Source organism: Podarcis filfolensis, assembly GCF_964270895.1.
Source record: "Podarcis filfolensis genome assembly, chromosome: 14".
NCBI classification, from domain to species: Eukaryota; Metazoa; Chordata; class Lepidosauria; order Squamata; family Lacertidae; genus Podarcis; species Podarcis filfolensis.
The window spans coordinates 52,434,503-52,457,699 of NC_139616.1; the positions used below are offsets into that span (position 1 = coordinate 52,434,503).

General features: G+C 45.9%; 1 protein-coding gene and 1 pseudogene across 6 annotated transcripts in view; one reads left to right on the forward strand and one right to left on the reverse strand.

The window, feature by feature from the left end:
- The first annotated feature begins 758 nt into the window (after positions 1–758).
- Positions 759–23,197, forward strand: part of LOC310748729 (HLA class II histocompatibility antigen, DR alpha chain-like) — a 196,188-nt pseudogene continuing 173,749 nt past the window's right edge. Inside the window, exon 1 of the transcript XR_014552316.1 lies at positions 759–794. The product of XR_014552316.1 is annotated as an HLA class II histocompatibility antigen, DR alpha chain-like (transcript). The remainder of the gene's footprint in view (positions 795–23,197) is intronic.
- Positions 22,027–23,197, reverse strand: part of LOC310749168 (vomeronasal type-2 receptor 26-like) — a 39,326-nt gene continuing 38,155 nt past the window's right edge. For all 5 annotated transcript variants that reach the window (XM_083585740.1, XM_083585737.1, XM_083585739.1 and 2 more), the window contains one exon: positions 22,027–23,106. In XM_083585740.1, coding sequence (XP_083441866.1) covers positions 22,205–23,106 — 902 coding nt within the window. In that variant the 3' untranslated portion in view covers positions 22,027–22,204. The remainder of the gene's footprint in view (positions 23,107–23,197) is intronic.

The window sequence follows — 23,197 nt, forward strand, 5'->3', positions numbered from 1 at the left end:
TATGGAGAAACGTGACTCAAAGAAGTAGGAGGCCCAGGGTTCGCTCTGATTGTTTAGAAATACACAATCGCTTTGAGGTCCTCTCCCCTAGCATGGAAGACGAAGAGCAGACTCCATTTGAGGATCTCTCCCTCATTACAGTCGATCAGGTATATGAAGACGAGCAGCAAAGTCAGTCCTCAGGGAATGTGCAGGCGACTTTGGAACAGACAGCTCATGGAAGAACCCCGACCAAACCTAAGAGGAGGCGTGTAGTGGTGATAGGGGATTCCCTACTGAGGGGAACAGAAGCAGTGATCTGTGGGCCTGACAAGATGTCTCGGGAAGTATGCTGTCTCCCCGGGGCTAAGATCCAAGATGTAACTGAACGACTGCAAGGAATCATAAAACCCACTGACAAATACCCCTTCCTCTTGGTTCATGTGGGAACCAATGACACTGCAAGCAATAGCCTCCAGAAGATCAAAAGAGACTACGAGGCTCTGGGCAGGAAATTGAAGCAATTAAATGCACAAATTGTCATCTCATCTGTCCTCCCAGTTGAACGACGTGGCCCAGGGAGAGAGGGAAAAATAGTGGAAGTGAACAGCTGGCTTTGCAAATGGTGTAAACAGGAACGGTTTGGATTCTTAGATCACGGACTGCAGTTTCTTGAAGATGGACTTCTGGCAAGCGATGGGCTGCACCTCACAAAGGTTGGGAGGAATGTTTTTGCCGAAAATCTCAGAAACCTCATCAGGAGGGCTTTAAACTGACTAATGTGGGGGAGGGAGACAGTGCTCCTGAAGGTAGGAGTCTATCAATTGATGAAGATGATCATCCAAATGTCATAGACCAAATGGAGCAAACAGCACGCAGACCTAGTGGTGGGAGGAAAAAATCCTTAAATAAGAGACATGGGGGAATGATTAATGGACTTCAGTGTCTATACACTAATGCGCAAAGCATGGGAAATAAACAAGATGAGCTTGAGCTCTTGGTACAGCAAACTAAATATGACATAATAGGCATCACTGAAACCTGGTGGGACAAGTCCCACGATTGGAATGTAATAATGGAGGGATACAATCTATTTCAGAGAAACAGACCAGACAAGAAAGGAGGAGGAGTGGCGTTATATGTCAGGGATGTGTATACCTGTGAAGAGATCCAAGATTTAGAACCTCAAAGCCAAAGTGAGAGCATTTGGGTCAAAATTAAGGGAGAGAAGAATAACAGTGACCTCATTGTGGGAGTTTACTATAGATCCCCAAGCCAAACGGAGGACATAGATGATGCCTTCCTGGAGCAGATGGCCAAGCATGCAAAAGTAAGGGAGATAGTAGTAATGGGGGACTTCAATTACCCGGATATTTGTTGGATGTCAAACTCAGCCAAGAGCATAAGGTCAAACAGATTCCTCACTGGCCTTGCAGACAACTTCATTGTCCAGAAAGTGGGAGAAGCAACAAGAGGAACAGCCATTTTAGATCTGGTCCTAACCAATGTTGATGACCTGGTTAGTGGGGTAGAAGTGGAAGGATCATTAGGCGCGAGTGATCATGCTCTTCTGAAGTTTACTATACAGCGGAAAGGAGCAGCCAAGCATACTAGGACTCAATTTCTTGACTTTAAGAAAGCCGACTTCATAAAACTTAGGGAAGTGCTGGGTGAGATCCCATGGACAGTAATACTAAAAGGAAAAGGAGTTCATGATGGCTGGGAGTTTGTTAAGAGGGAGATAGTAAAAGCACAACTTCAGGCAATACCAATGAGACGGAAACATGGAAGGTGCCTAAAGAAGCCAGGGTGGCTATCTAAAGAACTTTTAACTGAGTTAAGATTAAAAAAGGATGTGTACAAAAAATGGAAAAGGGGGGAAACCACTAAAGAGGAATTCAAACAAATAGCCAGCACGTGTAGACACAAAGTCAGAAAAGCTAAAGCACAGAATGAACTCAGGCTTGCTAGAGAGGTTAAAAGCAACAAAAAAGGCTTTTATGGGTATGTTCGTAGCAAAAGGAAGAACAAAGAAACAGTGGGGTCACTCAGAGGAGAAGATGGTGAAATGCAAACAGGGGACACAGAAAGGACTGAACGCCTCAATGCCTTCTTTGCCTCAGTCTTCTCCGATAAAGAAAACAATGCCCGACCTGAAGAATTTGGAGCAAATGATTCAGCAGAGGAAACACAGCCCAGAATAACTAAGGAGATAGTACAAGAATACTTGGCTAGTCTAGATGTATTCAAGTCTCCAGGGCCAGATGAACTGCATCCAAGAGTATTAAAAGAACTGGCAGATGTGATCTCAGAACCACTGGCAGTCATCTTTGAGAATTCCTGGAGAACAGGCGAAGTCCCGGCAGACTGGAGGAGGGCAAATGTTGTCCCTATTTTCAAAAAGGGGAAAAGAGAGGACCCAAATAATTACCGCCCAGTCAGTCTGACATCAATACCAGGGAAGATTCTGGAGCAGATCATTAAGCAAACAGTCTGTGATCACCTAGAAAGGAATGCTGTGATCACCAATAGTCAGCATGGATTTCTGAAAAATAAGTCATGTCAGACTAACCTGATCTCGTTTTTTGACAGAATTACAAGCCTGGTAGATGAAGGGAACACAGTGGATGTAGCCTACCTTGATTTCAGCAAGGCATTTGACAAGGTGCCCCATGATATTCTTGTAAAGAAGCTGGTAAAATGCGGTCTTGACTATGCTACCACTCAGTGGATTTGTAACTGGCTGACTGACCGAACCCAAAGGGTGCTCATCAATGGTTCCTCTTCATCCTGGAGAAGAGTGACTAGTGGGGTGCCACAGGGTTCTGTCTTGGGCCCGGTCTTATTCAACATCTTTATCAACGACTTGGATGATGGACTCAAGGGCATCCTGATCAAATTTGAAGATGACACCAAACTGGGAGGGGTGGCTAACACCCCAGAGGACAGGATCACACTTCAAAACGACCTTGACAGATTAGAGAACTGGGCCATAACAAACAAGATGAATTTTAACAGGGAGCAATGTAAAGTATTGCACTTGGGCAAAAAAAAGGAGAGGCACAAATACAAGATGGGTGACACCTGGCTTGAGAGCAGTACATGTGAAAAGGATCTAGGAGACTTGGTTGACCACAAACTTGACATGAGCCAACAGTGTGACGCGGCAGCTAAAAAAGCCAATGCAATTCTGGGCTGCATCAATAGGAGTATAGCATCTAGATCAAGGGAAGTAATAGTTTTGCGTAAAAAAATCCCTGCGTCCAGTCACCCTTCCCCTTGCGTGGCTCTGCTTGGGAGCTGACCTGGCAGGAGAGCAGAGTAGCAGCGGTCCTGTGTCCGTGTGAGATGAGGGATAAATCAAGTCCAGAGACAGTTCGGTTCTTATCTCTAGAAGCGTTTATTTACAAGCCATAAATCAGTCTTTCTCCATCGGAGCTTTCTTGCACTTTCTCCCGTGCTCCCAAAAGCACACACGCAGCCTCTGAGGCTTAGCTGCGTCTCAGTCAGAAGTGAAAGCAAGTCTGAATGCAGTCACACGCTGTGACTCACTTCTCTGCGACAAGCTCCTCCTCCCAGATTCAGGACACCACGGAGTTTTAACCCTGTCAGTTCCAAACTCCACAATAGTGCCACTGTATTCTGCTCTGGTCAGACCTCACCTGGAGTACTGTGTCCAGTTCTGGGCACCACAGTTCAAGAAGGACACTGACAAACTGGAACGTGTCCAGAGGAGGGCAACCAGAATGGTCAAAGGCCTGGAAACGATGCCTTATGAGGAACGGCTAAGGGAGCTGGGCATGTTTAGCCTGGAGAAGAGGAGGTTAAGGGGTGATATGATAGCCATGTTCAAAGATATAAAAGGATGTCACATAGAGGAGGGAGAAAGGTTGTTTTCTGCTGCTCCAGAGAAGCGGACACAGAGCAATGGATCCAAACTACAAGAAAGAAGATTCCACCTAAACATTAGGAAGAACTTCCTGACAGTAAGAGCTGTTTGACAGTGGAATTTGCTGCCAAGGAATGTGGTGGAGTCTCCTTCTTTGGAGGTCTTTAAGCAGAGGCTTGACAACCATATGTCAGGAGTGCTCTGATGGTGTTTCCTGCTTGGCAGGGGGTTGGACTCGATGGCCCTTGTGGTCTCTTCCAACTCTATGATTCTATGATCTAATCCAGGGCATTTTAGTTTCCAACACTAATTTAGATAACTGTTTTTTTAAAGGTTTGAGTCATACCTTCCATTTTACCTGATGATGGCAGATGCCAAAGGGGTGTGCCATTTATGGGTCATTTTTATTATAATTTGGAAGAACAAGTTTCGTGGCAATATTCAGTTGTGCACATTGTTGTTTCTAAGAAATATGCAAATAATTTATTTACAACCAACATAGCACCCAAACCTCCCAAATGTCTTGTCCTGGTGCCGGTGCTGTGTGTGGCATATAGCACAGATGGCGGCTGTTGGTAACAGGGCCTTGAAAAAATATTGTGACACAGCTTACAGGAGCACTTCACTACTGCAAAACAACCGTTGCATACCGTTATATGAACTCATATTGTTTTTTTCTCCCAACTAATTGTTCCCTGTTATTCATTTTGGGCTTAAATAAGGTAGTGTTTGGGGGAAAGATGTAACCCATTAAACCTGCACTGGAGGATACAATGGAAAATATCTCCACAGCAACTATGTATTTTCCTTGGGTGCTCAGGCGCTCAGAAACAAAGGACACTCAAACAGATAGTTTTCTGCTTCAACCCTTTCTCTCTCAAACTCTGGCCATGTTCCAGTCAGTTTGGATTCATTTCTTGATGAGGGAGATGGAGTGGTCATGCATATTTGGAGAGGCAAGGCCAGGGATTGATTCATAGGATCGGCCAGTTCATGGACTGCTTTCTTGAGACCCATTGTTAATAGCAAGATTCAACTCAGATATGTGAGAATCTTTCCTGAATTATACCCAATATACCTCATAATCCGGATGTCAGGGAATCAGGAGCAGGAGCACTGGGGAGAGAGGATTGGGAGAGCGAAGGGGAAGAATCCGAGGGCAGCGTAGGGGAGTATGACAGTGGCCCGAGAGATTCCATGAGCTTCTCCAGCGAATCAGAAGATTCCCAGAAGGGGGCGCCGATGGTCAGGGCAAGGGGGGTCCCAGGGGGGACGCACCAGAAACAAGGAGCCAGAGGGGAACCCCAAAGCAGCAGTGGAGGATCGGGACCAGTTTCCCCACCAGAGCGTAGTGGGGGGGAAGAGTCACATGTGTCAGGGGCAGTGTCTCCTCCAGAGAGGGAGTCAGGGCTGACCACGCCTCCAACGGAGGGGAGGTCAGTTGCAGCTAGCCCCCCCGAAGGGGGAAGCAGTGACAGCAGCAGTGGAACGGTCAGGAGGAAAGCTGCTGGCTGGGCGCGCGCGCCAAGTTCAAATGTGCAGGCGCGCGGAACAGCAGGAGACCCGGATGGGGAACCAGCTCCTAAAGCCCGCCGGAGGGAGGGAGAAGGCTCAGGGGAATCAGCGGGAGAAGAGGCTAGAAAGGGCGGAACCCCGGCGGGCAGGCGGACCCAGAGGAGGAAGGAGCAGCGGAGAAGGTGGAGCAAGGCTAGAATCTTAAATTGGTGTCAAGGGGGAGGAGACTCAGACGGAGCATCAGCGGTCTGACAGTTGAGACGTGGAGCTGCGCGCTGCGGCTCTGGAAGTGAATCTGAACTTCAATAAAGACTTTTATACTTAACAACGAAGCAGCGTTGGTCCTTTGTGAGCTGGGACCTAGGGTAGCTCTGACAGTATGCTCCGTCTCGTATAAAAACCTCGCAGCGTGAGTTGGTGCAGCGAGGGGCAAGACTTGGTGTTTTGCAAGCTCACGAAGATAGGCAAAGATGGCTACAGAGAGCCAGGTGAAAGAACTGCAAGAAGCAGTCACGACGCTTTACGCAGAAGTAGCAGCATCCAGGAAAAGAGAAGAAGAAGCAGTAGCGCTCTGCCGGGATCTGCAGGCAAGGTGGGACCGTTGGGGGAAAGAGGGGCTGCCAGGACCCAAACCGGAGGGAGTTGGCCTCGGGAAGAGGGGGGGCAGCCTAGTAGCCCACTTCGATGGGAACCTGCAGCAATACCCTAACTTCAGAGCTGACGTGGTTTACGCGCTCAATTTGCTTCGGAAGGACTTTAGAGATGAGGAAGAGAAAGTGGGCTTCGTAATCACTCATTTGCATGGGGAAGCAAAAGCGTGACTGCGGAATTTGTGGCGCGAAGAAGACCCCGCCCTCAAAGATTCCGATGCATTTATCAAAGCTATGGACGCTTGCTTTAAATCTACGGTAGATGTAGATGTTGCTCGGAGGGAAATGCATGGACTACAGCAAGGGAAAGCGACGGTGAGGCAATATCACTCACGCTTTTTTGCCTTATTGAACGTGCTGGGCTGGGAGAAGGACTCTATTGCTGTTAGAGACGAAGGGGGAGGGGGAGCCAAGGGGAGCAGAGCACTTAGCAGCAGAGTTACAGGAGGTCCACGAGCAACTCCGAAGGCAATTGGAACTGGCGAAACACGCCTACAAAATGCAGGCAGACAAGCACAGGAGGGTCGGGGAGGACATCCAGGTGGGGGACTGGGTCTGGTTAGCAGCCCAGGCAGTGCCGGCCAGGACGCTAGCTAAGAGGAAGCTCAAACACAAGCAGCTGGGGCCTTACCAGGTCGCGGCGCAAATCAATCCAGTGGCCTTCCGGTTGACACTCCCAGAGGGCTCCAGAATGCACCCAGTCTTTCATAGGTCAGTGCTCACACCCTACAGGGAACCCCACAGGTTTCAGGCGACAGGGAACGCGCCAGACCCACTTAACGAATCTCCGAAGAGGGAGGGGTCACGGAGGGCGACGCCACTCAACGAGGTCACGGAGATTTTGGACTCGAGGTGGGGGGAAGAGGGGGTGGAATACCTCCTCGCCAGGGAAGGTACCCCAGCCAGTGCCAACAGGTGGGTACCGTGCTATGCCGTGGAGGAGCACTATCTTAAAGACGAGTTCCATGCACTCTTCCCACACAGACCTATGCCGGCAGAGTATTTCAACGACTGGCTCTTCACACCCACACTGTCAGCCAGTACGTTCCAGGGTTTTTCATCAGCTGAAGAGACGACGCCGGACACTAGCTCCTCGGAGGGGTCTCTCTCGGGGTTTGCCACAGACCGCTCCTATTGGTGGGACACTCAACCGGAGGTGGGGTGGCGCAGGGAGCTGCTGCGGGGACCTTTGCAAGCAGTCTCACGAGAGGTACCCGGGGGAGGGGAGGACATGGACGTGTTGGGGGAGGATCCTGGATTCGAGCACATCAGCAGAGAGATGGAAGCAGAGGAAATCGACGTCGACGAGCCCGTTGCGGTTGGGCCGGATCCAGTGGACCGGCTACACACCGGGGGGAAGAATGGTATCCCGCACTCACACCCACAGGACTGGAGCACCCGGAACCCACACCCGAAGAGGGGGAGGGGGGAAGGGGGGGCTTCGAGGGGGGGATGGATGTCAGGGAATCAGGAGCAGGAGCACTGGGGAGAGAGGATTGGGAGAGTGAAGGGGAAGAATCCGAGGGCAGCGTAGGGGAGTATGACAGTGGCCCGAGAGATTCCATGAGCTTCTCCAGCGAATCAGAAGATTCCCAGAAGGGGGCGCTGATGGTCGGGGCAAGGGGGGTCCCAGGGGGGACGCACCAGAAACAAGGAGCCAGAGGGGAACCCCAAAGCAGCAGTGGAGGATCGGGACCAGTTTCCCCACCAGAGCGTAGTGGGGGGGAAGAGTCACATGTGTCAGGGGCAGTGTCTCCTCCAGAGAGGGAGTCAGGGCTGACCACGCCTCCAACGGAGGGGAGGTCAGTTGCAGCTAGCCCCCCCGAAGGGGGAAGCAGTGACAGCAGCAGTGGAACGGTCAGGAGGAAAGCTGCTGGCTGGGCGCGCGCGCCAAGTTCAAATGTGCAGGCGCGCGGAACAGCAGGAGACCCGGATGGGGAACCAGCTCCTAAAGCCCGCCGGAGGGAGGGAGAAGGCTCAGGGGAATCAGCGGGAGAAGAGGCTAGAAAGGGCGGAACCCCGGCGGGCAGGCGGACCCAGAGGAGGAAGGAGCAGCGGAGAAGGTGGAGCAAGGCTAGAATCTTAAATTGGTGTCAAGGGGGAGGAGACTCAGACGGAGCATCAGTGGTCTGACACTTGAGACGTGGAGCTGCGCGCTGCGGCTCTGGAAGTGAATCTGAACTTCAATAAAGACTTTTATACTTAACAACGAAGCAGCGTTGGTCCTTTGTGAGCTGGGACCTAGGGTAGCTCTGACACCGGGGAACACAACTGATGCACAACTCTAGTGAAGTTCCGTAAGACAGCTTCCAGGAGCCAGTGTGGTGTAGTGGTTAAGAGTGGTAGACTCATAATCTGGTGAACCAGGTTCACTTCCCCGCTCCTCCACATGCAGCTGCTGGTTGACCTTGGGCCAGTCACACTTCTTTGAAGTCTCTCACCTCACAGAGTGTTTGTTGTGAGGGAGGAAGGGAAAGGAGAATGTCAGCCGCTTTGAGACGCCTTAGGGTAGTGATAAAGCGGGATATCAAATCCAAACTCCTCCTCCTCCTCCTCCTCCTCCTCCTTCTCCTCTTCTTCCAATAACCCCTGCACTAGGTGGGACATAATCAGTTCTAAAATGTGGCTTAGTTGGCCCCAACATAGATAAAAAGCAAGAGGGCACCAAAATGTTTAAATTCTCCCAAAGACAAGAGCTCTTCAAAAGGGTTGGTTGGGAATACAACCAGGTCTCCTGCCAATGAACTAGCTGTAAATTCTTGCATGAGTGTGATGGATGCCTTGAGTTGCACCCCTGCACCACTTGTAACGGGTGCCATGCCTGCCCCTCTTAAGGACAGGGTATCCAGTTAAAGGGATCCAGGAGGAGTTGCTACTGTCCAGACCCCCCGGCGGGATCAAGATGGGGATCCCATGGGGGTGTTCCTATTTGATGTATGTCCTAGGAGTCCCTCACTGACAGCTTGAGCCTAAAGGAATGCCCCCAGCAGGCAGGCTGGAAGCCAACCATTGTATCCAATGCCTATACCAAACTTCTTACATCTGTAATCAATAAAAGTTGTTGTCCTGTCTGGTTATTTCATTTAAGACAAAGGTGATGAGTAGCACGGAGCCTGAGCACACAAAGGAAGGAAGGAAGGAAGGAAGGAAGGAAGGAAGGAAGGAAGGAAGGAAGGAAGGAAGGAATCATTACTGCTTTTCTCAAAAAGTTGAAGCTCGGAAAACATATGTTATAAAAAAGGGTGGGATGGAGACTCTTGTTATGACTTTATCGTTTTGTTATCTGATCATTTTCTATATAACTAAAGTTGATAGCACTGTACGTAGTACCTGTCTTGAGCTGGGTACTGGCAGTCCCTGGCAGGTTATGTGCTACTTAAAAAAACAACAACCACCAACCTGTTTTTATTTATTTTCATGGTATGCCTAGGTCCATTTCCATGGCATTTTTGTGTACAACATTCTAGTGTTCCTAGAGCCTTATAAAGTGAGGAAGCTATGCCCTTGGAGAGTGGAGAGAAGTTAACAAAGATGTGCTCTATTGCAGTTAGTTTCCTGTTTGCTTGAGTAGGAATCTTAACAGCTGGTTGAAATGGTACCATGACCATTTAAGGTTTTGTATGGCAGCTATGAATTCTTCTTTTTGTAGGGGGATACTGTTTGCATGAAGACAGGAGTGCCTGGCGTGCTCTGGTCCATGGGGTAATGAAGAGTCGGACATGACTAAACGACTGAACAGCAACACTGTTTGCATAGAAATCTTTTAATCTGTAAAGACGCACTTGTTCCCAACCATTCCAATCTAAGTATTGCCCTGCTTCTTTAATAGATGGGTGAAAGCGAAGAGGGATAAGGGGAGATATTGGGGAAACTGGTTTTTAAAACTTTGATTTCCACACATTTAGAGTGGTGAGGGAAAATGGTTCACCTTTTTGTATGGGTTTTAGTGAGTGAGGAGGGTAGAAAGGGATATGCTCTATGTACATGATCTGAAAAACTTGTTTTATGCATTTCTTTTTTATTATTTCTGCTCCTTTTATCTCCAAATTGTTTCCAATGGAGATGGCTAGTGGTTCAACTGAGAGGGCTAACAAGAGGGCATCTCTTTCACACCCCTCTTGCAACAGAGAAAGCTTTAGAATCTATACCATTTACCCTAACCTGAGCATATGAGTTTTTGTATTGTCTCACAATAGAATTCATAAAATGTTGTCCCATATTCATTTTTGACAACAACTCTTCTAGGAACTGCCAGTTGATTCTATCAAAGGCTTTACACACATCTTGTGATATGACTGCTAGTGGTAAATTTTGGCTTTTCCTATGATGGATAGCATTACTTTCATCCTGATCCCCTTCAAAAGAGAGGATTATAATTAATAAACATTTGATAAAAGAAAACAATTCCACTCATCATATTCTCATGTGTGATGCCATCTCACAGGCCAAGACACCAGGGAGGTGATTATCTTACCAACCATTTTTAAATAATATGTTATCTTCTTGTCATTCAATGGATAGCCTTGCAAGATCAACCATAAGGAAAACCAGATGCTTAAAAACACAAACATGTAGGTCATTGCTGGGGATCTCAGGACAGGCTGGGCATATTTCAGGTTACCTTCAAAGAACACCTATGATAATACAGTCCTCCACTTCCGTATTTCAAAGTGTGAAAAACTGGATTCCATAACATGGGCAGAAGGAAATAAATCTGCTTCACTGCAATATCTGTTTGTGAGCTTTCAGGGTAAAGATTTTACAGCGCATTTCCTGTTGTCAATTATTCTGTCTGATTTAGTACCGTAGGATTCCCCCCCCCATATGTGAAATGGTCTATTTACAAACTTTACGGTTTCATTTATTTTCACCCTCAAGCTGTACAGCTGCCTCTGAGCCTTTTTAAAAGAAAAGCACCTTGAGTTCAACTTCTTCCCTTTCTCAGCGAGAAGAGAAAGTGAGGATTCAGACAGAAGATGCTGTGGAAAGAACAGGCTGAGGTCCACAGGATCATAGTGCCAGTCCTGCTCTCCCTTCTGCTGCTGCCTTACTCTGTATGCCAAACCCATTCCATTAATTGCAGTATATCTGACGATCTTCTTCCTATACCTCATCAATTTTATCAGCCAGGAGACTTTGTAATCGGAGAGATTGCTTCCCAGGTCTTTGTCTTTCACCGCAGTCCCTCTTTCATGGAACGGCCCACCCAGACATTGATTGGCAAGCCAGTGTAAGGAAGACTCTTTCCCTTTCAGTATGAGGACAAGTTCAGATCATTCAGCAGAGCAACAGCAGAGGAAGGTGGAATTCCAGCAGTCATGGGAGCTTGCTCATAGCTCTGCTCAGGAAAAGCAGGGTTCTCCAGTGAAGGAGGTTGCTAACAGGGAAAGCATTCATGAATACAGACGGTTCTAACTCAAGGTGCAGTTGAGGGTATGGGGGGAAGTGGGGCCAACACATTTGCTCCTGCTAGTGCCCTCCAAAAGGAGCACATGCACCCGTTTCTTATTCTGTTTTTGCATTAGGTTCTGCCATAATCATCAAAGTAGACAGAAGTGTGACCATGAAAGGAGAAATCCTTTTTAGCTTGTTTGATTAAATAGCCAGTAACTCTCTTTACAATTACCTGAGAAATGAATGCCAGCACTATTTTCTTTGGTTAATAGTCAACCATTCCCATTGCAGTTCCGTGCCAAAGAACTACCAGCATATTCTGGCCTTGGTTTTTGCCATCAAAGAGATTAATGAGAACCCCCAAATCCTTCCAAATATATCCTTGGGATTCCACATTCTCAACAGCTACTATGTAGCAAGAATGACTTATAAGGCCACCTTGAACCTGCTTACCAGACAGTATAGGCTTGTTCCCAACTTCCAGTGTGATGCCTGGAGCAACCTCATTGCTCTCATTGGGGCGCTGGCTTCTGAAACTTCTGCCAATGTGGCCACCATTTCCGCCATCTACAAGATGCCACAGGTGAGACCCAAGCATGGAGATATGGGCATTTTAGAAGAATGACTGATATTGTAATGCTCTATAGTCCATGCGATGAATTGTTATATATTTCTTTTCAGCTTACCTATGGGTCAATTTCCCCAGTGCAGGATGACAAAGTCGTGTTCTCTTCCTTGTACAAGATGGTTCCACATGAAGCCCATCAGTATAAGGGGGTTGTCCGATTACTTCGCCATTTCAGATGGACATGGATTGGGCTTGTTGCTGTGGATGATGACAATGGGGATCAGTTTTTGCAAACAATGGAGTCAATGTTATCCCAAAACGGCATCTGTTGTGCCTTCATATTTAGAACAGCAAAGAGGACTTATATGGAAGAGTTGATAGACATGGTTTTAAAACAGCTGGACAAATATCAAGTTTTAACGGATGGAAAAACCAATGCATGTGTTGTATATGGAGAAATTCCCTCCCTTCAAGTTTTAAGAATGTTACTGTTTTTTGCAACAATGTATACATTGCCACCTGTGTGTAAAGCCTGGATTGTTACATCCCAATGGGATTTCGATTCAGTATCAATTCAAAGGCTTTGGGATATAGAAAGCTTTCATGGTGCCCTATCCTTCACAGTTCATTCAAAGGAGCCCCCTGGCTTCCAAACATTTGTTGAGAGCATAAAACCCTTTTGGGCAAAAGGAGATGGTTTCGTTCAGAATTTCTGGGAGCAGGCATTCAGCTGCTCATTAAGAGATTCCACTGGGAATGTGGAAAGCATGGAGACCTGCACAGGCCAAGAGAAGTTGGAGAGCCTTCTTCATACTTTCTTTGAAATGCGTATGACCGGCCACAGCTACAATGTCTACAATGCTGCTTATGCTGTGGCGCATGCTTTACATGCCACGTATATGTTCGCATCCAAATATGAACTATTAGTAAAAGGAGAGAGGGCGGCATTTCACAATATACAGCCATGGCAGGTAATTCCACCTCTTTGCTGAGATCTAGCAACTGTGTCATAAAACAAAACATATTGCACTCAGGCTGTACTGAACTGATGAACGCAATTTCTCATGTGTTTCACCCAAATGGAATCTGGGTGTTTCCTTTTGGTGGTTGGAGTGGGGGTGGAGAAATGACTATATTTGCAGAAGATAATTGGAATGAGCAACAACCGATTTCCCCCAGTTCCCAGGTACCTGGGGTTTTCTGAATCTATGAGCCCATTAAAAAGATGGATTCCTCCTTAGGCCCTGACTGGGGGCCACCATTATATTAGGCAACAGTTGAGTATCTACAGAAAATGATCCACATGTACAGAGTCAGCAGATTGTTCCTTCAGCAGGTTAGGAAGGATGCAATACAATCAAATAATCCTCCTATAAGGAAACAGTGGGCTAAACATCTAAGGTAAAAATAATAATACCTTATAAAAAAACAAAAAAACAACAACCCAAACCCCAATGTGCTTAATTTTAAAGTAGATGCAAAGATTTAAGGGCACCCATCCCAGTGTTTTATGTTGCTTTTTGAGGGGAGTCCTATGTGCGTCTCATCAGAAGTTCATGGAATGAGACCTACTGCCATATAAACTTGACCAGGAGCTTGTAAAGAGGACTTTTAAACAGGCTCATTTGCGAGGGATTGGTGGAAGAGACCGAAGAGAGTGAGCCTGTTTCTTTAGGATTCAGGCTGGTTTCTTGTCTGAGCTGTTTGGAGGCTCGACTGTGAGCTGGTTTGTGGCTCTTAGTGTGCTTGGCTGCATGCTCTGCTAAAGCACATGATCTGAGAGGAAGCCGGGCTGCATGAAGAAGTGGGCTGGGCAAGGAGTTCTCTGCCAGCAGCAGTTCTCCTTAGCTGCTTGCAGACTCTGGGAGTTCGTGAACTTGTAACCAGGGGAGTTTGTGAGGGCATTTAGCAAGAGAGTTTGAGGGGAAGGCTTGTCTCACCATGTACTTAGAACCAAGAGACATGGAGGTTGCAATGACCTGCAGTACCTGTGCCATGTTTGTCTTCCTGCCTCAAAACGTGCAAAACGTGGGTGGTGCTGTGGTCTAAACCACAGAGCCTAGGACTTGCCGATCAGAAGGTCTGCTGTTCGAATCGATGGGGTGAGCACCGGTTGCTTGGTCCCTGCTCCTGCCAACCTAGCAGTTTGAAAGTACGTCAAGTGCAAGTAGATAAATAGGTACCACTCCGGTGGGAGGGCAAACGGCATTTCCATGTGGTGCTCTGGTTTCGCCAGAAGCGGCTTAGTCCTGCTGGCCACATGACCCAGAAGCTCCCTGCGGACAAACGTTGGGTCCCTCGGCCAGTAGAGTGAGATGAGTGCCACAACTCCAGAGTCGTTCGCAACTGGACTTAATGGTCGGGGTTCCTTTACCTTTACACCTGAAGCAAGTGCAGGCTGCTCGTCTTGCTGTAAGAGAAGATATGATAGCTTGAGCCTCACATATCCACACTTCAAGTCATCAGGCAAAATGAGGAATTCATTGATAAAACAGAGTGGACTGTCCTGGGACAGTGACACAGGGGGTGCCCCTCGGGAGGAGAAAGATCACCCAGTGCAGGAGGCGAATCCCTGGAAGAATGTGAGGTCATGTCAGTGTGACAAAGGTAGCATCCCAGCAGCCATGGGAGGTTGCCAATAGCTCTCCTCAGGAAAAGCAGGGTTCTCCAATGAAGGGGAAGCAGAAGGTTTCCCACTTGTAGGGTGTCCTGCCTCTTGCATTAGAGTTGGCTCCTATGGTGTACAGAGGAGAAAGAGACATGTGGGGGTAGTAGGAGACCCCCTATTGACGGGGACAAAAGCAGCAGTATAGAGAGATAACAGGAAGTCCCACGAAGTGCGCTGTCTCTTAGGTGCAAAGATGCATGACGTGAGAGAGAAGTTGCCACACCTTACAAAGACAGACCACACTCCCCTTCCTTCTGATTCACGGGGGTAAAAACCAGGGGTGCAACTTGAATACAATATTAGGGGGCAGGTAAGCCCAGCCCCACATAACTGATCACAAGATGTGGCACATGCACACCATTTGACATGCAATGCCCATCAACTTTGAGAGGTCTGACCTCTTCAAATATTTTATTGCGGGGACTGAAGGGACCTCGGCCCCTAGGAGTTGGCCCCTATGGTTCAAGCAGTACTGCCAAAGACAGCCTTCAATATATAGCAAGGAACTAGGAGACTCAGGGTAAGAAGTTGAAGGGCTTAGAGGCACAGGTGGTTTTTTCATCACTCCTTCCTGTTGAAGGTTGTGGCCCAGGAAAAGAGGGGGAAATACTGGAAATAAACCAGTGGCTGGACAGGTGGTGTTATCAGGAAAGATTTGGCTTCTTGGACCTGGCCTCCACTTCCTTGAGGAAGGACATCTGGCAAGAGATTGATTGCACCTCACAGCAGTTGGCCAGAATGTGTTTGCTAAGAGTCTCATGAACTTGATGAGGAGAGCTTTAAATTAAATATTGAGGGGGAAAGAGACAATATTACAGACTGCGGGGGAATACCTAGTACTGGGGAGAATAGCTTCATCTGATACCATCTGACACAAGTCCGCTCCATCTTTAGAGAAGCATAGAACTCAATAACTCACATTCTCACCGTGTTTCATTGTCTCTTTCACCAAAGCTCCATGGCTTTCTAAAGAACACCATGTTCAACAACAGTGTTGGAGAGAGTGTATATTTTGATACAAATCAAGAATTAATTGTAGATTTTGATGTTACCAATTGGGTTACTCTCCCTAATGGATCATTTGACAGAGTCAAAGTTGGAAGACTGGATCCTCAGGCTGCGGCAGGCAAAGAGTTAACTATTAATGATGACCAACTTGTGTGGCATAGAAGCTTTAACCAGGTGAGACAAAACTTCAACTGCAGGAATGAATAAAATGAATGGAAATAGTTCCTATTTTGCCAGTGCAGAGTTCTGCCTGTTCAATTCTTCTGGGTAGCATTACGTTTGCAGACATTTGATTTCATACATTCATCCTTGAAAAATGCCATCTTTTTTAACGCTTAAGAGATCAGTTCTGAAATAAGTTGGATTAAATGCCACAATGTGCCAATTATTTCATGAACTGATTTGGGAAACCAAGTCAGGGACTCCTTCCTGAACCCACTTTGTCCCCTAAGAAAATTTTTCCAAGCTCAGGGCATGAGTGAGGGAAATTATGCTTATCTTACTGGTCACATTTCTGGACAGGTTGTGCCTCTTTCTGTGTGCAATGACAACTGCTATCCTGGTTACAGCAGGAAAAAGAAGGAGGGAGAGAAATTTTGCTGCTATAATTGTGCTCCATGTCCAGAAGGGATGATCTCTAACCAGAAAGGTAGGAGCCACAGTCAGTCAACAACTAGCTCTGGTCTAAGCACCTGTCTCTGGGAGTTTTCTGATTGGCAGAATGAGCAGGTGAGAGCTTTTGCACCATCTGGAGGCTGACATCATTGTGTAGACATTTTCTGCAGAGTAAGTAGTTGCTAAAGGGTTTAAAGAGAGAGAGACTGCAAAACTGGGCAAAAAGTAACAAAATGAATTTCAGTAGGAACAAATGTCATCTTCTACTTTAGATACAGTAAGCACAGGTTCCTATGTTCCTAGTCCCCATCTAGTATTTTCATGACATACAAAATAATAATACCTATCATTTATAGAAAAGCTTTTGGTTTTTCATTGCAGCACGCACATTGTTCTAGAACCTTAATACAAGTGGCCAGTAGCCTAAGTTCAGGCGGGTGGGTGGAGTCTGAAAGGAGAGAAGACAGGAATAAGTGGAGAGGAGGAAAAGTCAAAGCTGGTGGAGGGGCAGAAATAGGGGGCTGATGGACAAAAACTTTCCACTGAAGAGACTGGTTAGCATGAATATAAAACTCTAAAGGCTGAATTTTCTAATTTTGCATACCAGGCAATTGTAATGGACAAACAATGGTGCTCTTTCTCCTTTTAATATTATTACCGTATTTCACCACATAATGGTCGCCATTGCATAATAGTCACACCCCCTTTCTTTGGTCCCTAAAATCAGTTCTAGAGCATTAACTGCATAATAGTGGCAGGACATCCTCAGGGTGGATTCTCTGTGCCAGCCAAAGACACAAGGGGAGTGGGCGGGGTGTGTGTGTGTGAAGCTGCCATGAGCAACATAAACAGAAGTCTGTTCATGAATAAAAAATGTTTCCTTGCATAATGGTCATGCCTCAGGTTCTTCCTCACGCAATTGTCACACACCCCTTTTTTGTAAAGAAAAATCAGCATGAAAAATGTGACCATTATGTGGTGAAATACTGTCTTCCCACAGCACTCTTTTGGGAGGGAGGGAGAATCCTAAAGCTGGGTGAAAATTTTGCCAAAACACACATAGAAAATAAATGAGAGTTGTCAGTTCTGAATCAAATATTTCCTGGCTTATAGGTGCTTCTAATCTGCTCAAATTCAGTTACTCCCTGAATCAGCTGAAACATTTCTATGTGCCATCCTTTTTTCAGACATGGATGTTTGTTTCATATGTCCAGAAGACCAATATCCCAACCAGGATAAAAACCAATGCATTCCCCGGGTTCTAAGCTACCTCTCTTACAAAGAACCTTTAGGAATCTTCCTCACAATGTTGGCTGTTTCATTCTCTGTGATCACAGTTTTAATACTTGCAGTCTTTAGGAAGCACCAAGACACTCCCATGGTCAAAGCCAACAACCGGACCCTCACCTACGTTCTCCTCATCTCCCTCCTTCTTTGCTTCCTCTGCTCTTTGCTCTTCATTGGGCAGCCTGGAAAGGCAACCTGTCTTCTCCGACAAATGGCTTTTGGCATTGTTTTCTCCTTCTCCGTTTCCACTGTTTTGGCAAAAACCATCACTGTGGTTCTAGCATTCATAGCAACCAAACCAGGATCCAGGATGAGAAAATGGGTGGGGAAAAGACTGGCGTATGGTATTGTTCTTTCTGGCTCATTGATTGAAGTGGCCATTTGCATGGTTTGGCTGGCTCATTTTCCTCCATTCCCTGATGCAGACATGCACTCTGTGAATGGGGAGATCATCATGGAATGCAATGAGGGCTCTGCTTCCATGTTCTACTCTGTCCTGGGATACATGGGCTTCCTGGGCATTGCCAGTTTCACTGTGGCTTTCTTTGCCAGGAAGTTACCTGACAGTTTCAATGAAGCCAAATTCATCACCTTCAGCATGTTGGTGTTTTGCAGTGTGTGGCTGTCTTTTGTTCCAGCATACGTGAGCTCGAAAGGAAAATACATGGTAGCTGTGGAGATCTTCTCCATCTTGTCCTCCAGTGCTGGGTTGCTGGGTTCTATTTTCTTCCCCAAATGCTATATCATTATTCTGAGGCCTGAGCTGAACAGCAAAGAACATTTAATAAGGAGATCATAGTTGTTGTTGTTGTTGTTTAAGTGGCATGTCTCTGTACATAGGTACCTCGGGTTAAGAACTTAATTCATTCCGGAGGTCCGTTCTTAACCTGAAACTGTTCTTAACCTGAGGTACCATTTTAGCTAATGGGGCCTCCCGCTGCCACCGTGCTGCCAGAACACAATTTCTGTTCTCATCCTGAAGCAAAGTTCTTAACCTGAGGTACTATTTCTGGGTTAGCGGAGTCTGTAACCCGAAGCGTCTGTAACCTGAAGAGTCTGTAACCCGAGGTACCACTGTATTCTTCATTAATACATAGTTCACCAGACATGGCAAATTGGCCATGGAGATCATTACATCTTTGATTGACACCAGTTCTTCAAGCACTTAAAAAATAATAATATTGTTATTATATTAATGTAGAAAAGGTTCAAATTTGTACGAGAGTTTCTTTCATCTGTAAAACAAAGCTTTAACACATTAACCTTTGCAAAATAATATTTCTCAAAAGCACATTCTAGAGTTAAGACATTTGTTCACAGAATCTAAGACAGTTTCTGAGCCAATTGCAGACATGGGCAAAATTTGGTCCAATGAGGGACAGGCATCCATATCAGATGAGGACAGAGCTGATATCTCAGACTTAAGAGCTTAACTTGAGTTTCATTTGAACCAGCAATGAGGACTAAATTGTGCATATCAATGCCTATCTGAATGTGCCATGGTATCCCATGAAATTCACAAGTTGAAGGCTGCTTCTCCTTTACTGGCTTGGGTGAGAAATAGCCTTGGCTGGTTTAAATACCTCATACTATGCTGAAACCTGTTCCCAAATTTCCTGGTTTTATGAGTCATCTGTGAAAAAGACTCCTGTCTTCTCCTCATTACTGTTTATAGTTTTCCCCTTGTAATTTCCCTTTTTAATTCAGAGCATTCCCACATACTTCATGTGAACAAACGGGTTTGGTTCTGAAAGTATGCCAAAGAGGGGGTCACAAGGATCTTGGCTCATCAGGACCCTTTGCAAATTCTGGTTTGTAGTCCCTTATCAATAATAATAACAGTAATTTATTACTTGTACCCAGCCCATCTGACTGGGTTCCCCAAGCCACTCTGAGTGGCTTCCAACAGAATATAAGAGAATACACAATACATCAAACATTAAAAGCTTCCTGATTCAGGGTTGGCTTCAGATGTTTATGGAAGGTCATATAAATGTTTATTTCTTTGACATCTGATGGGAGGGCGTTCCACTGGGCAGGCACCAGTATGGATTAGGCACTACGCCGGGTTCCCTAACTTCATTTTTTTGCAGTGAGGGAACCGCCAGAAGGCCCTCAGAACTGGACTTCAGTGTCCAGGTTGAACGAAGGAGATGCTCAGGGCTGAGGCTGTTTAGGGCTTTAAAGGTCAGCACCAAAACTTTGAATTGTGCCAGATCTTTCAGGACCAATGTTACATGGTCCCAGTCACCAGTCTGGCTACCACATTCTGGATTAGTCGCAGTTTCCGAGTCACCTTCAAAGGTAGCGTCATATAGAGTGCATTGCAGTAGTCCAAGAAGGAGATAAACAAAGCATGTACCACTCAGGCGGGACAGTGCACAGATGATAGGGTCTTAGCCGGTGTACCAGATGGAGTTAGGTAGACAGCCACCCTGGGCAGAGAATCCACCTGTGTTTCCATGACACTTCTTTTCTACTAGAACTTAATATCAGATCACCCATGTCCACAAAGGCAAACGCCAGATCTAAGGCATGTCCATGGTTATGAGTAGGGCCAGACTGATTCAGGGACAGCCCCATGGAGGCCATGCTTTCATTGAAGACCTGAGCGGCCCCTTGTAAGGCTGTGTCGGAATGGATGTTAAAATCCCCTAGGACCACCAGGCTAGGTGTCTCTGGGAGAACATCTGACACAACCTGAAGCACTTGCACAGTGTATCCTTGGTGCAGTGGTGAGGGTGGCACACAAGCAGCAATCCAGTACTGCCTCTATTACCTAGCTTCCATAACATGCACTAAGTAAACTAGGTCTCCCTAATAGGATGCCTGGTGAAAACTAATGACGTATTAAATGTAACTGCAACCCCTGTTTCCCATCTACATGACCTAGGTTGCTGTGCATAGGTAAGGTTATCCAACTTCCAAGTAAAAACCAGAACATCCCAAAATTGTTGAGCGAATTGTTCTATGAAAATGACAGAAAAGATCCCCCTGGACATCACTTCCGCCTTGGAAATCCTGGTAATGTCCAGGAAAATCTGGACCTATGGTAGCCTTATGCACAGGAGAAACTTGTTGGGCAAGCAGTAGCAAGAACAGGCCCAGCTGCCATGTCCAACCACATTCATGTTACACCTGAGAGGTCAATTTCTCCATCCATGATCAAGTCATGAGTGACACTTTAAGGAACACCCTTGTTGATATGTGTGTCCTTCTTGCCAGGATCAGACCCAGGGGCAGGAATAATCTTCAGACATCAACTGAACCTGCCTCCTCAGAAATGACATGGTCTGATCCTCAAGCAGGTCCTCCTCCTGCCCATGGTCACTGACATCAGGTGTACCAATGCATCCCCCGTAGTGGAAGCTGATCATATTGATAAGTTCAAGTGGTTACTTAGAAATCCTTAATTGTACACCTGATTATGTAATGTGGATATCAAGTTCAGCAGAAGGACACAGTCTGTAGTGAGCTAATAAAGGACAATAAAGACATTTCTCATTACTGTTCCATTTCAAAGATGCACCAGCACATTCTGGCCTTGACAATTGCTGTAAAGGAGATCGAGAAGAATCCCAAACTCTTGCCAAACATCACTATAGGATTCCACATTATCAATGGCTGTTACATTGCAAAGATAAAGCCACCCTGAACTGGCTTTGTAGATTGCAAAGGGTTGCCCCCAATTTCATCTGTGTTTCTCAGAAACAATTAATTGGTGTCTTGGGAGGATATGTGACTGAAGCCTCTGCCTTTATGGCCAATATTGTTGCCATCTCCAAGATTCCACATTTAGGTTATTATCAAGAGTATACAAAAACTTCATGACACATAATTTGAATTTTTTAAAAAATGTTTGATTATTTATGTATATTTTTAATCCACTGGAATTGTTATGTTTTATGTTATGTTATTATAAATATACCACCCTTCCTCCCAAGGGAGCCCAAGGTGGCAAAGAACAAGTGATAAAACAACAAAACCTCATATGGGCATCAAACCTACAACCTTTCCTTTATCAGCACCATGCTCTAATCATCTAATTGATATTTAATTGAAATATTTTCATTTATAAAGGAATAAAATGACAAAAGAAAAGAAAAGAAATGTGGAGAGAGAAAAGAGACCGAGAGACCGAGAGAGAGGGACACATTTAATACATGCAATGTAATACATTAAGTAAAGTCAATTCCACTGCTATAGGTTTTAGATGGTAGCAGTGTGTTGCCATTGCCCCATGTTTTCTGCTTGACCCACACTTTCTAGGCACAGGTTCAAGTGTCTTTCTGCTTTCTCCACTCCTTCCCCAAGAAAAACCCACTCTTTAGTGCTAAATCAGAGCAAACATCAATCCAGAAAAAACCCAAATTGCTGTTTGCTCTGATTGACTGCTAAAGCACATTTATAGCCTTCTGATGAATATTGTGTGGCAAATATCTAAATTTGGGTTAAAAATTATATTACATATGAACAAAACACTCATAACAACATCAGACCTAATTCTGGATCGCTTAAACCAAAATGCCTTCAAAGAAGAACTTTAGAAATTTGACTTGTCTAAGGATGTAATTATGTTCCTGATCAATTGAATTTTATTACAGCAGAATACAGAGACCAGCTTCTACTGTTTACTTTTCTTTCTTTATTAAATGTTCCTTATTGTTCAGCTCAGGCATTAGGATAATGATGTAGCAATTAGGGAAAAAAATGCAACCCAGCAATCCAGCACTGGAGCATAAGATGGAGAAGATCTCCACAGCCACCATGTATTTCCCTTTGGTGCTCAGGTAGGATGGAATAAAGGACAGCCACACACTGCAAAACACCAACATGCTGAAAGTGATGAACTTGGCTTCATTGAAACTGCCAGGCAACTTCCTGGCAAAGTAAGCTACAGTTAAGCTGGCAATAGCCAGGAAGCCCATGTATCCCAAGACGCAGTAAAACATGGAAGCTGATCCCTCATTACATTGCACGATGATTTCCTCTTTTAGGGAGTTCATGTCCTTATCTGGGAACGGGGGAGAAGTAATCAGCCAAACCATGCAAATGACTGCTTGAATAAATGAGCCAGAAAGGACAATGGAATTGGCCAGTCCTTTCCCCACCCATTGTCTCATTCTGGATCCTGGTTTTGTGGCCATGAATGCCAGAACCACCGTGATGGTTTTTGCCAAAACAGAAGAAAGGGAAAGAGAGAAGATGATGCCAAAAGCCATTTGTCGGAGAAGGCAGGTTGCCTTTCCAGGCTGTCCAATGAAGAGGAAGGAGCAGAGGAAGCAAAGCAGGAGGGAAATGAGGAGAACGTAGGTGAGGGTCCGGTTGTTGGCTTTGACAATCGGCGTGTCCTTGTACTTCATGAAAGTTCCAAGTACCAAAGTTGTGATTGAAGAGAAAGAAAAAGCCAGCAGAGTCAGGGTGATTCCTAAAGGTTCTTTGTAGGAGAGGTATGTGTAAAACTTGGGAATGCAATGGTTTTGGTTGTAGTTTGGATACTGATCTTCTTTACATTTGATACAGGTATCCATGTCTGAAAAATAAAGGAAAGGTGCTTAAATATTTCAAGACTTTGATTCATGTACAGTAGTACCTCCGGTTGTGGACGGGATCCGTTCCGGAGG